This window comes from Crotalus tigris, unplaced genomic scaffold (genome assembly GCF_016545835.1).
Source record: "Crotalus tigris isolate CLP2741 ecotype Arizona unplaced genomic scaffold, ASM1654583v1 scf7180000017725.2566008, whole genome shotgun sequence".
NCBI lineage: Eukaryota > Metazoa > Chordata > Lepidosauria > Squamata > Viperidae > Crotalus > Crotalus tigris.
In genome coordinates, this window is record NW_024096593.1 from 1204568 (window position 1) to 1218699 (window position 14132).

At 36.8% G+C, this 14132-nt stretch overlaps 1 protein-coding gene across 1 annotated transcript in view; it reads right to left on the reverse strand.

Moving 5' to 3' along the window:
• Window positions 1-863: 863 nt before the first annotated feature.
• FREM3 (FRAS1 related extracellular matrix 3) overlaps window positions 864-14132 on the reverse strand; it is a 79099-nt gene continuing 65830 nt past the window's right edge. Inside the window, exons 16-24 of the mRNA XM_039338958.1 lie at window positions 13130-13461; window positions 8880-9072; window positions 8327-8431; window positions 7777-7904; window positions 6487-6621; window positions 4398-4524; window positions 2651-2838; window positions 2414-2560; window positions 864-2282 (exon numbers count right to left, since the gene is read on the reverse strand). Coding sequence (XP_039194892.1) covers window positions 1761-2282; window positions 2414-2560; window positions 2651-2838; window positions 4398-4524; window positions 6487-6621; window positions 7777-7904; window positions 8327-8431; window positions 8880-9072; window positions 13130-13461 — 1877 coding nt within the window. The 3' untranslated portion in view covers window positions 864-1760. The remainder of the gene's footprint in view (window positions 2283-2413; window positions 2561-2650; window positions 2839-4397; window positions 4525-6486; window positions 6622-7776; window positions 7905-8326; window positions 8432-8879; window positions 9073-13129; window positions 13462-14132) is intronic.

Here is a 14132-nt window from a genome sequence, read left to right on the forward strand (position 1 = left end):
TTGGTCAGTAGTATTCTGAGAATTTCTCTCTAGGTAAGGAAAGTAGATATATTAACTAATGCACATTGATTATATTAATTAACAAGGTGAAGCTTATTAAATTACTTATAGTCAAATGGTGTTCAAGCACCATTAACAGGCATTTCCTCCCAAGCATGAGAAAAAGGAAATGGTTTGTTTTAATAACACAAATGCTGTTAAAAAACAAAACCAGCTGTCCAATTAACCAAGGGTAGTTTTTAGTATATCAAAATACTTTCCACAGCATCCTCTGATTAATTAGCTTTGATGTCACATAGACATTTACAATGAGTAAAATCTAAAACTTTCCAGACATCTGGGGCAAAAACCTATTACGTGAGAAATATATAAATTCTGTAACCAAATTTAGTATATGTGATTAATTCCACACCAGAACCTCAGGAAATGGAGGCAATAACCTTACTTTTTCTTATTTTGGAATTATACCGATTCTATCAATCTGACATGGAAAGTTGCTTCAGAACTAAAGCCAGTTCTGTCTAGTTCATAGTTAAAGTTGAAATAAAAAGGGGTTATCAGCTTTGAAAACATAAAGCGTGTGGCACTATTTTATTCAGGTAATAGCAAAGTGCCATCCTGATTCTCCTAAAACAGTGGTTCTCAACCTTTCTAATGCCGCGACCCCATAATACAGTTCCCCATGTTGTGGTGGCCCCCAACCACTTATACATCAGCGGGTGCCAGGGGCGTGGCCAAAGAAAAGGAGAAAAAAATGGCGGACAGCCTTGTTTGGCGACCCCCGTGAAATGGTCGTTTGATCCCAAATGGGGTCCCGACCCACAGGTTGAGAACCACTGTCCTAAAACAATATTGAACAGCCCTTTCCCAGAATGATTTATTTTCAAAATAACATGGTAATAATTGTCACATTATTTTTTTAAATGGCTGCATTTGTTGACACAAAATTTATTATGATCGCTTAGCTAAGTAGCAGTTGTTTTTAAAAACAGAACACTGAAAAGAAATCTCCAGCAGTTAAGATCATGTAAGTTATTCACAATGTTTTACAGTATTTTCAAAGTTCCATTGGGAGAGAGCTATTTGAACTAACATAAATAAAATACTACTAGCTGCAAGCAATTGGAATAAGAATCTAATAATGATTTAGCTTTATGATATTTATGATACATAAGTACAGAACATTGCAGGATATTATATGACAGACTATTTGTAATACTTGTATATCAAAACATTCAAGAAACATTCTCTTTAAATAAGTTCAGTATTTTTCTAATACAGCATTTTGCTTATCAATACAGATAATACAATTCTACTGAAATTTAATTATAGATATTTGCTTGTATCCTATTTAGTTAAAATTTTGCCTTTTTTCTTAACCTTCCTGTCACCCTGTCATATAAAAATGGTATAAATCTAAACACTATACAAAATGAAAAGGAAATCCATATCCCTTTGAATAGCACCAGGCTTTCATATTGATAGATAAGGCACACGTATATCTGCTAACAGATTTTTTTTAAAGCACCATTTCAGGGGAACAGGAGATCATCCTGTGTTCCTGGGAGTTGGTGGTGGTGGAAGTTATAAATAAGTCACATTTCTATACAGATTATTCTTGCTATACTTTTCTTCCAAATGCTGAAATCTCACTCAACATAGTACCAAAACTGCAGCAGCCTAATTCCATATCTACCCCACCCCACCACAGCTCCATGTGATTTCCACTGTGTAGGATCTTCAAAGAGCCATCAATGCTGTTAAACTTCAGAGCTGTCAGTATTGCTCTGCTGTGTAGTCATAGTTTCATTACTGTTGGAATGATTGGTAAATGAGCTTGTTTTTCCATCAGTTGAATGTCCTTTTCGCTTCAGAAGTAATATAATGATTATAACAGTGCAGAGAAGAAGCAACAGTCCAATTGCACCTCCAATAATGGGAACTATCTTGTCTTCTGCATTGCTTCCTGTAATTTGCAGGATTGGCTTTTCATACGGTTTACCTGCTGGAGACCATTCTTTTTGCTTGAGTATAATTTTATTAGATCGGTCAAGAACTATATGCTGGATATTTGTTCCTCTATTCTTATCAGCACCAATATCTTGGGCGAGAGCAGGAATATCAGAAATAGTTCTCCGAGATCGACTAAGATGTGAGCTACTGTTATTGCAAGATAAAGCATGGTGATCTTCAATACTTCTTTTTCCAAGGCCCCTATGAGCATTTTCACGTGATCGAACCATGTAGATGGTGTGGATGTACCACTCTCGACCCACTGCTACCTATTAGGTTTAAAAAAAAAAATGAAATAAAGGAATAGAAAACTAAGCAAAATGAAAAAGACCGTGAGACTCCAGTAACAGTTGTCCACCTAACCTGCATGTATCCAATAAAATTTCCTCATCCAAATTACCTGGAATAATGGAGTTGACAGCAGGCTGAATCCATCAGAACCAGGTTGCTTTACCAAAGGATAGCCATCAATGTGATCAACTGCTAGTTTGGCATGGAATGCCATATTTCCAAACATTTTTGCTTGTGTATCTGGTTGAGCTTTATCCTAGGAATAAAGAAATAGTGGTATATTGTTAAATTTAAACTTAAAAATGACATTTAGAAGAATTTATTAGTCTAGCATTAGCATACCTACCAGGATTTTGAATCTGTACAATAGGGAAGGTGAGTCAGCTAGACAGCCATATTCTTTGTTACTTGGACTATACTTGGGAACATACCCATCGGCCCCTGTACATAAGAACACCTTCTCAATGTTACAGAGGAAAGACTCCCCTAAATTCTGAACAGGATCCACCATGACACGACCGTAGATTTCTGAACCTAAAATTAAATAAACAGATCAAAACCAAAACTGTGGCTCAAAAAGCCCTTGGATGTAATTCCCCAAGATCTCAAATTCAATAAACAAGTAATAATTTTTCATGTGACAGAAAAGTAAAATTAACAGAGTAAGATAATCACATTAACCATAATTTGAATTAACTTTAAATATTTAAAAAAATCAAATTTATTTTTTTTATTCCAGATCAGTTTACGACTTTCAAAAAGTGGCACTGGGCACGCCATTCAAGGAGGAAATATGATCTCTTAGCCTGCAAGATATTACACAGACTGGTATATGCAGTAAATCCAAATCCAGTATTCTCAGATGTAATCCTGTTCTTTGAGTAGCTAACAAATTGTTAATCAATACAATCTATAATGCAAGAATGATTAACGCTAAACTTTAAAAAGTTTATATAATATTATATAAATTAAATACATATAATATAAATTAAATGAATGTATAACAAATGAAATAAGTCACAATTTGCACTTAAACTACAAACTTCTGAAATTTATGAACAAAAATGCTTTTGCTTGGCATATATTCATATTGTCAACACAGCACGCTATCACTCTGAGAAGACATGCTAGGCCCAGGAAACCAGCATAGGAAATTATTTGCCATGTATCACTGCTGATTGCACAGCATTTAAGAGAAGAAAAAGCATGATATTCTGGCTACACTAGATTTCTTCTATACATTTTTTAAAATGTTTTTTTATACTGGCATGTTTTAACAATTCTGTTTATTCTATCCCTCAGCAATGGTTGGGTAGTATTATTTCATAATTCTATATAAATACTGCCCTTACTTTGAGCTATTAAAACAAATGCTTTATATTGCTCCTAGATAGGGGTCCCCAACCCCTGGTCCGTGGACTGGTACCGGGCTGCAGCATGCCAGCAACTGGTCTGCACAAAAAAGCAAAGCGCCATCCACGGGATGCCGGCAGCACACAAAACCACGCACTCTCCAGTCCATGGAAAAACCTCTCTCCACGGAACCAGTCCCTGATGCCCAATAGGTTGAGGACCTCTGTCCTAGATGCTTAGTTCTGCATTTAGTTGCTCTATTGAAAATTTCTGCAATTCTATTTTTCTTCACTAGGGGTCAGCCTTTATTCAGGATACAAGTAAAAATAATTTATATGATGTTACACTAGTGATTTAGTATATCTTTTGGTCATCCCAGTTACAATTTGAGTAGGGCATTTATTCAGTATAAAAACAGGAATTCTGCTTCCTAAGGAAAATTTTTTTTTTTTGCAGAGTCACATTATACGATGCATTTTAATTTTCAGAAAGAAGCACTTCAAATTCAAAGATGATTGCTGATTTGGACCACTGTAATTTTAATTAAGTTTTTAAATTCATGGTGCAAGTGGACAAAGATCCCTTCTTTTTCAATAACAAATATTGGAATATAAGAGGACAGGATTACTCAGAGCATTATCCCATGCAAATGAACACACTGCAGTTAAAAAAGGGGATTTGACAAGTGTGGTTAGAATGGTTCATTGGTCTACTCAGTTGTATGTTAAAGCAGATTTTACCCTCTGTGAATGAGACATCAGTTTCTTCTCCAAATCCCAGAGAGCCATCAGACAGCCAAAGATCTTTCTTGGATAGGAGAAACATTTGAGTATTGAGATTAAATTCAGCAGCTACTGGGTCACTGACCTGTATAAAGCAAAGACTACTTAGGGAAGTGATTTAATCATCTTTCTAGCAAAAATCTAGCATAATTTAATTGCAGATTATTCTCAAGATTATTAGAAATACTCAGAAGAGTCCAACAAAGTAGAATTCAACAGTAGGATGTGGTCCATGATTTGTATTTATAAATAATTGCTTCAAGGACTAGGTGCTTCGTATAGTGCCATTGTTTTATATAAGCATGCCACCTTGAATTTCTTCTCACAGTCTTTCAGGAATCAAATCTATAAATCTAGGCTGACTCAATCAAACAATCACTTAAAGGAAATAACATAGAGTTGGTTGGAATGAGGCAGTATCCAAGTTGATTGATTAATTCAGGGGTATCAAACTCAATTTCATTGAGGGCCGCATCAGCATTGTGGTTGCCCTTGGGGGGGCTGGGTGGGTGTGGCCAGGGTGTGTGAGGCCTACTGAGTGGGCATGAATTGAGTGGGTGTGGCCTACTGGGTGGGCATGGTTTCAGCAGGCAGAGGGGCGCGAAGCTCGCCAACTTTGCACCTTGCTGCCTGCTGAAACTGGGCAGGCTGGGGGCTAGGCAGCATTGCACTTCTCATCAGATTTGCGCCACCCAGCTCATCTCCTGGCGCTGTGAGGAGAGTGCCCTGCTGAAACCGGGCAGGCTGGGATCTGGGCGGCCTTGCGTTTCTTTTGGGATTTGTGCCACCTGGCTCAGCCTCTCGGTGCTGTGAGGAGAGTGCCCCACTGCTTGCCGAACCCCCTCCCCCAGAGCCCATCAAGCTGGATATGTGAAGTAGATGAGGGCCATTTGCTGGTCACTTCCAGGTGTTGGTGCACTTCTTCATTCCTCACAAAGGGTGACACCTCCCCAGCATGCACCTAGGTGGTGGGGCCGACGCGGCAGGGGCTGGTTCCTTGCTGTTTCCATACGGCCTTGTGGAACTAAAACTGAATGCGTTTCAGCATAGATGGCCATCACAAAATTGTACATTGGCTCCCGGCTGGCCTGGGCCCGTTCCCTCACTGTTTCCAGCATGGCTTCGTGGGCCACATGAAACCACTATGTGGGCCGTATCCGGCCCCTGGGCCTTGTGTTTGACATTTCTGGATTAATTGATTGAATATTATTTTTTCATAGAAAGAAACAGCAATCTTAAGTAGGTTTCCTCCCATCGAAAAAACCCAAATCCAACTTAAAATAAACTGATGTCAGGTAATATTCAATCGTGCTGAAAACAATTCCTGTAATACAATTGAATACAACTTAATGGCATCCAGATCTGTTAGGCCCTATAATTCTTTTATTGGAAGGCATACTCTTAAAACCACTGATTTTTTATTTTTTCTATAGCATAGCTATAGAAGGGTGTTCTAAGAGAATTCTCCTGCACTAAAATGGCTTCTGATAACCCATTTTAAGACAATTATACAGAAAAGATTGCATAGAGGGATATCATATATTGCATAGAAAAGATATCCTAGAGGCACATGTGAGACAACATTTATATGACTAAATGTTATTAGAAGAAAGGAAATTGTTTGGTATATTGATGTTATTTTCACCCAAAAGTTCTAAATCAGAGAAATTTATAGGTACACTCAGTGTTTAGTAGTATAATCTCTACTTAGAGGCAATATAAGCTCTAGGGCACACTGACAGTCTTCAGATATGGTGGGGTTCTAGTTTTCAGAATTCTAAAAGTTAGCCCTAATGCCACTTCAGGTTGTGAGGTTGAGAAAAACCACTAAAAATGACCAGGTTTTGATTTGGAGAGAGTGCAAAGAGAAAGTGTGTTTTTAGAATTTTAAATATTCAGGGCCTGGTTTTCTAAGTCAGTTTAAAACAACAAACATGTAAAACTAATTCACTGCAATTAAATCAATGTAATATTTCAAGTAATATTTCAGAGAAATGTATCAAAATGCTTTATTAGTTGAGAGCATTAAAGTCCTGAAATATTTTACCTGCTGGAACCTGATATCTAAATCAAAAGTGATTGGCTCCCGTGGGCTGCAGATGACAGGCTGGGTATATTCTTGGCTGGGTGTGGCAACACAGGGGATAAGTTTCACAGTATAAGTGCCAGAATAGTCACGTACCTGGAAAAAGACACCCAAAGTAAAATATGAATTGATACAAATCAACTAAGAATAAGAAATCTTTAGAAGGGTATCCTGGTGCAGAATGCAGCAGCACAGGCAGTTACAGTATGTATACTTTTAGATCAGCACATATCACGCTCTGTGAGCTGAATTGGTTGCCAGTTTACTTCTGGGTCCAATTGAAGGTGCTACTTTTAACCTTTGAAACCCTTCATATCATGAGATCAGGAGTGCTTTGCCCCAATCACATCTTCCCACACTATTAGATCTGGCAGAGAGAGCATGCTTCGGGCCTAATTGGCTAAGGACTTAAATTTGGCAGGTGTTAAGAAGCAGCCCTTCTCTGTCATGGTGTCCATCGTGTGAAAAATTCTTTCCCCCAAAATGAGGTTAGCTCCATCTCTTTTAATGTTCTGTGAATCCATCCAGACCTGGCTATGTCATCAAGCCTGGGAGTCCCAGTGATATTCAGAGACGGCTTCATCATTGTGATTGATTTATTCTCTCTTGTACCTGGTGATCTGTATATTTTAATATGTCTGTTTTATATTTTTAATAAATATTATTTTAATATATTTATTTTATTTAATTGGTGTACATCACACAGGGTCACTTCCTATCACATGGATGGCTATAAAAATTTTATTTATAAACAAATAATGGTTATGTGTATCAGTGGAACATTTGGCATATGGCTTTTTTTGTGTGTCTTTTTACTATACTTACACAAAATCATTGGGATTCTGAACCTACAGCATGGACAAAATCCGCATCAGTAGACAAACCTTAACAGTCATATAACACTCTACAGAAATAACACTATAGCAAAGATGTGTACATCAAGATTAATATGCATATTAGTGATACCATATATGGTTTAAAGACACAAAACTGACTCATATGCTTGTATTCTTACTGAATATGCATGTAAAATATCTGCTCCTGAGCCATCAAAAATCTATTTTCTAGTCATACATTAAGCCATGTTCACCTGTGATTATTTATAGCATACTAAAATTATTTTGAAAAGTAGGTTAGTATGAACCTAATCTAAATCTCAGTGTCATTTACTTGTGAGTATAAATGAGTTAAATGTTGGCCCTTTTTTAAAAACACTGAAAACTACCACAAAATACTAATGTTAGTACTCACAGCGAAATCGGAAAGAAATTTCCATTGCTGCATTGGCTGATTGAAGGTTTGCTCACTTTGAGAAAGGGTCAAGGTGAATGTAAGGCCAGGATGATCAGATGACATCACCATAGAAGTCAGAGAAGTACCTGCAGAGAAGTCAGTGAAGGACATGTTTTATGATGGAGTTCATTGATGTTATGCACACACTGTAAGTCAAGAACATATTTTTAATAGGTGGAATGTGAAGTTGATGGAATGGAACTGCCTTTTCTCTTTCAATTTAGGAAACCGAAGAATCAGGCGATAAGGAGATGCACTAGTGGGTAGTGTAGGATCAGGAAATACTTACTATGTGTTTTGAAGACAGAAAGAAATTGGCAAAATCATCCTTTTCTCTTCTGCCTAAGGAATCCAAAACTTTTCATGACTAGATGATGAAACCCAGTTCAGACTGTAAGTTCCTTACTGTTTATGAGATTCACATTAAATCCCAAAGTCTGTTGTCATAATCCTACAAAGTGATTTTTAGCTTAGAAAAGATCTGAACATAACAAAGTGCTGGCCTTACCTGGATGGGATATTATGAACTGTCCCCTGAATCGAATTTCAGTCCTGAAATGGACTACCAATCGCCCTTCATCATTCATTTGCATACTGGTTGGGTAAAGAGACCCTAGATGTAAGCAGCCATTATATTATTTTAGAAATAATAATAAAAAGACTAATTGTTTAGTAGCGTTAAAATGTATTGGATTGCAAGTACCACAAGACTTAGTCAGCATTGTGTGGATTAAGGAGTCGAAATTATTAGTATCATAAAATAAAACAATAAATATGAAAATAGAGTAACATAAATAATTCAAATTTTATTTTAAAAAATAGTTTGGCTTTGAAGTAGCTGTCACTGTGCAAATGGCTGGATAAACGACATCCTCAGTTGTTTATCGCAGTCTAGGATAGAAACCGGCTATCCTTTTCTTGTGAAGTTCCATATAGCCATGAATGGCTAATGTTGTCCACGAGGCTGGGTTTACACATCCTGTAGTAGCCAGTTCTCCAGACTAATTTCTTATGGTAAAAAGGTTATGGGCAAGAAAAAAAAGAAAATATTTATAATTTACCTTGCAGTTCTGCTTCTGGTGGACTTCCAATGCCATCTTTCCACAGAATGGCAGTATCATACACAAAGGTGAGCCTCAACTCAGATTGCAGGTCAAAATGTTGCCAGCCCCCAACTGCTGCAGGTGAATGGAAAACATACGATACATAGAGGGGCACTCGAAGAGTGACATATGATTGAACCAGATTCAACACCTGAAAAATAGCATCGCATTAGATTACCCTATGTCCATACTGGATCTTCAGGAGTTAAATCACAGCTCTTTTGAACACAGTATAAAATCTCATCCTCGTACCTTCCTTTTGGGTTGGCATATATTTTGGTCCCTTGTTTATTTATTTTGTGATATGTGTTGGCTCCAGAACAAACATTTCTTGATGTACTTAGAAATCTACTTTGATGCTTTAAAAATGAATTTACAGTTTATGGGAAAGTGTGAAAGAATGAAATGTAAGTCAAAACCTAAGCAGGCAGCCCTCTACCTGGCTTCTGAAACACAATCCTGGCAAAGAACAAAACCCACTTTAAAATCAACTTGACAGTCATCCCAGAGTGTGTGGCAATCTAAGATTACAATCAAGTCCCTATTATAGGATTAAGTTGATACTAAGAATCTCACATTCATCTCTTACCTCCGGTGCATTGCAGTCCAACTTTTCAAAAGTGAACTTGCTCTTATTCAAAGTATAGCTTCTGATTATTAAAGATAAGCATCGTCACCACCAATTTCCTTTCCAGCTTTTAGAACTGATAGCAAATCAGATGAAGAATAAGAAATGAACTAATCAAAGCCTATATCCTAAGAAGTAAATAAAACTCCAGATAAAAAAAATAACTGGCACCTAACACTCAAAATAATCCTCAGGATTTCAAGCAGTTGAGAATATTTTTAAAACACAAAGCAAATCTGAATGTAACCATCCATCAGTAATAGCTTATAATAATATAACTTTGATTAGGAGATGATACACAAGTTAAATTCTCCCTCTTTTTTTTATGCAAACATACTTGAATGTGTACTTTACAAAACAGTTCCATTTTCTTTTCTGATGTAGTCCCATTCTATCTAATGTGGCTTCACGTTTTCCCATAAATAGGAACCATGTCTATCTCTGTATGGTTACTATATGTCAAGTAAATGATTCAATTTTTATATTAGCATTCAGTAAGAAATTTCACCATAAAGTATATATTTGTGTATTACTCATGCCATGTAACATTTCCTACATATAACAGATGGAAGGCATGCATATGTTCCTAACTTTAATGTCTTTGTAGCCTCTCTGGGAAGCCTGATATGCAATATATCAGTGTTTACAGCTACATGTATACATATAAACACTACTGTATCTCATTTTTACAGGTTCAAATTATATGAAGATGTCAGCTTTCCTACCTTTTGTCCTTGACATGCTCCCTTTGGCTTTCATTTAGCTAAATTCCAATCTGGCTATCTTTACCACCATTCTTTTTGTTTCTACCCTACCTAGGACTCTAGCTCTATGTTGCTTTATTTATTTATTCAGGCTTAGAATCACAAACAGGATCTCTCATTAACTAATGAGATACTACCTTACTTCCTTCCCACATGCACCTGGATAGACATCATTATATGTCTAACCAGTGGTGCAACGGTTAGAACGCAGTAATGCAGGCTACTTCTGCTGACTGCTGGCTGCTAACAGTTCAGCAGTTTGATTCTCACCGGCTCAAGGTTGACTCGGCCTTCCATCCTTCCGAGGTTGGTAAAGTGAGGACCCAGATTGTTGGGGGCAACATGCTGACTCTGTAAATGGCTTAGAGAGGACTGTAAAGCACTGTGAAGTGGTATATAAATCTAAGTGCTATTGCTATCATGATCATCATCATCTCTGCCATCTCTGCTAGCTGCCTTAAAATATACGTATACTGTCTTACAAAATCTTTAAGACAACTGGAAGAATGACATTTAAAATATATATTTTATATGGCCAATGTCAAGATCTAAAATAAACATGTCAGGTACTGAATGGATTTTCAGGTAATTCATCTCAAATATCAATCCTAACCACAAAGGGGATGGCTGGCTCTTCCCTGTTCGGATTGAATAGAATATCTGGGGTAGCAGAAATGTTTAGGCTAGCTAGCATCCTTACATAATGAAGGCACTGTTTCTCCCATAAGAGTTGAATTAGGGCTAATTGAAACTATTTGATTTGCCCCAAACCATGAATTTAAATTAGGGCAGAATAGTGTTTAATTAAATGAATTAAATTAAATTAATTAAAAGTAATTTGAAAGTAAAGCAAATTTGTTTTAGTTCTTTGTCCTAGTCCTATCTATTTTTCTGAAGCATGGTCTTAGTCACTGTCCCTACCTTCTGCAAAAGGCAGTTTTACTTAGAACAGCTTACATCCTGGACAATATCTTTAATAGTAATAAAGAGCAACATCTGCCTATTCCAGGTCCTTGAAAAGGAAGCAGTAGGTGGGAAAAAATTTCTGACTGTGCCACTTATCATAATACCTGAACATGAAGATCTTATAAGGATGCCTCCTTTTTAGTTTCACACTACACCTATAACATAGATATTAATGTTTTGGATTTTTTAATAAATTATTTGTGTTTTAAACATAGTCTTCTGCTTTTTACTATCATTGAATTTTGTCCTTCCTTTAGTTAGCTCTGCCCAGACATTTGAAGAAAAAAAAACACTGCTGATTTTAAAGCAAGAGACAATGTTATTTCCTCCCATTAAGTTGGATGTCACTTATCAGTAATAAATTGATATTATCAGGTTTTAAGCTCAAATGAGTTCTGCCACCATGAATTAACTAAAACAGTTTTTTTTCTCCTTTAGAATGGCCTGTCCATTTGGCGCATATTAATACACTATTGGCTCATCAGGCACACACTGAAATATGTAAGTTCTTATTTGGCTGCCTTTAAGTTGCCTTAATTCATGAACCACGAATATTAATGCCTGTACTATCTTTGTCAGTAAACTATCCAATCATTTGACATATGCTCACACTGAGTATATTAGGATCATGTTCAGTCTTTGAGAGTTAGCATACAAAAGAATCATGTGTATGATGGCAGTTTTTTCTTTGCCTATGTATGGAAGTCCCATGGTTTTTAAATTAATGGCGCTTAGGAAATCTGGTCTGTATAATTTTATTTTCAGACTGTCTGTTATCCTCTTGTTAGACATTAAGCTGTCTGCCAAATTTTCCTCCAGTCTTAGGAGACACATTTCTCACTTCTAAATTCATTCTGTTTTGATTATACATTATGTATTCATTCAGTATTTATTATATCTCTTAAAAAGTGGCAATCTGTTTGAAACTCCAAATAACTAACTTGTTTGTAAGAGCATCCTTTATAATGTGCCATCAGCAAAGCTTTTTTTGTGCCATCCAGATTGATTTTCTAATTGAATTGATCTGCTATGGGCATTAAACACAATATTGTTCCTTGGCTTTGTTTTACACAATACGTAGATTCTGCCATTATGTTGGATAAACTAACTTTATTGCTTTGTTTATATATGAATCAGGAAATAATGGAGTCTTCAACAAACTATAAGAAATTATTGAGTTCAACTACATTATTGGTCCATCTGCCACAAATCTACTTTTCTGAATAGCAGCTATACTCCATCTAAAGAATAGAAATTTCCCTCAAAAGTGTTAGACAAAAGGTGCTATGAAAGCTTCGCTGTAGACAGAGTGAATCAAAATATACAATGGAACCTCGTTACCCATTGTTAATTGGTTCTGGGAGATAGGAAAAGTACTAAAAATGATGAGTACCAAACAAACCACATGATTTATCACATGATCCTTTGTTTTGGCTGGGAAGAACTTCCTGTTTGTTCCTTTTCTTATGTCAGTGACCTTCCCAGCCTAGCCGACTTCCTGTCTGCCCTCTCCAGCTGTCCCATGCTTCCTTTTGCAGTGACCTTCCTGACATGGCCAACTTCCTGTCTGTTGTCCACAGCTCTACCCCTCTTCCTATGGCAGCGAGTCAAAACAAAAAAAATGACAAGTACCAGAACAACATTTTCACATCAAAATACATTGAATACCGAATTCAATGAGTTTAGAAACAGTCAAGTATCATGGTACCACTGTCTATTCTGATTCTGTATATTATTGTTTTAAATGAAGGGAGAATTTGTTCTGGTTTTTCATGCTGTGAGTTGAAGTGCATACAACTAAGCAAAATCCTTGCATTAATAAAAATTTGATTTTCTTCAATAGAGCCTACCTGACCATCTGTCCCAATGGAGCCGCTACAGTCAGTTACCAGTTCTGACATATCATAATAACTGATAAATTCCCACAGGCAGGCCTCCTGGTTGAGATTACGGTAGAAACGTAAAGTCTTAGATGATCGTATGCTACCACTGTATTGATAGGGTGAAGTTTCTCCAATCACTTCTGGGTTCTTGATATCATCTGTGATAAAGCCATGTTTTGTTTCAATTTCATTATAATCCAAGAGATTGGAGCATTTGTGATTGCCTACACGAGTGCCATCTGGACTCAATGTCAACTCAAAGTTGGACAAAGGTTTGGTTGAGATTACTGGCAACATTCCTGAAATCAAAAATTGCCTATTAGATATTTTATGCACTAATAATAAAAGTAGCTGGGTGATTACATTACGTCAAAGAATATGTAAGATTCAGATAAGTTTTATAACAGTAATTCAACTTTCAAAGCAGGGTTAAGAAAAATGTTTGTGGTTAGTTGCCTAAGGACATCTAAATCTTTTGTAGGTGAAGTATAATTATTTATGGAACTAAAGTACACTGAAGTAATATCGTGTTTCCCTGAAAATAAGACCCACCCAGAAAATAAGCCCTAACCTGATTTTTTAGGTTAATGCGCCTAATATAAGCCATACCCAAAAATAAGCCTGGGGTAGGTGGGCATGGCCAGCACACAAGGCGGCTAGCAAGCGGGGACCGATTGTGTCTGGCAGCAGACACAGCCCATGCAGGACAGGTAAGTCCAAGCGCGGAGGCAGAGGTGGGGGGGAAGGTGATCCAGATGCACTGTGCGGCCATCTGGCTCACGGGAGGTTCGCGTGGCAGTGTTTATTTGTGCATGTTTAAATTAAAAAAACAGCAATTTGAAATTTCACACCCATACATTGGAACAATGCAATGTGATATGGGAAATAACTACTGTGTTTTCCCCAAAATAAAACCCAATCTTATAAAAAAAATTGCACGAAAAGAGGTATGTTTGTATGTGTGTAAAAT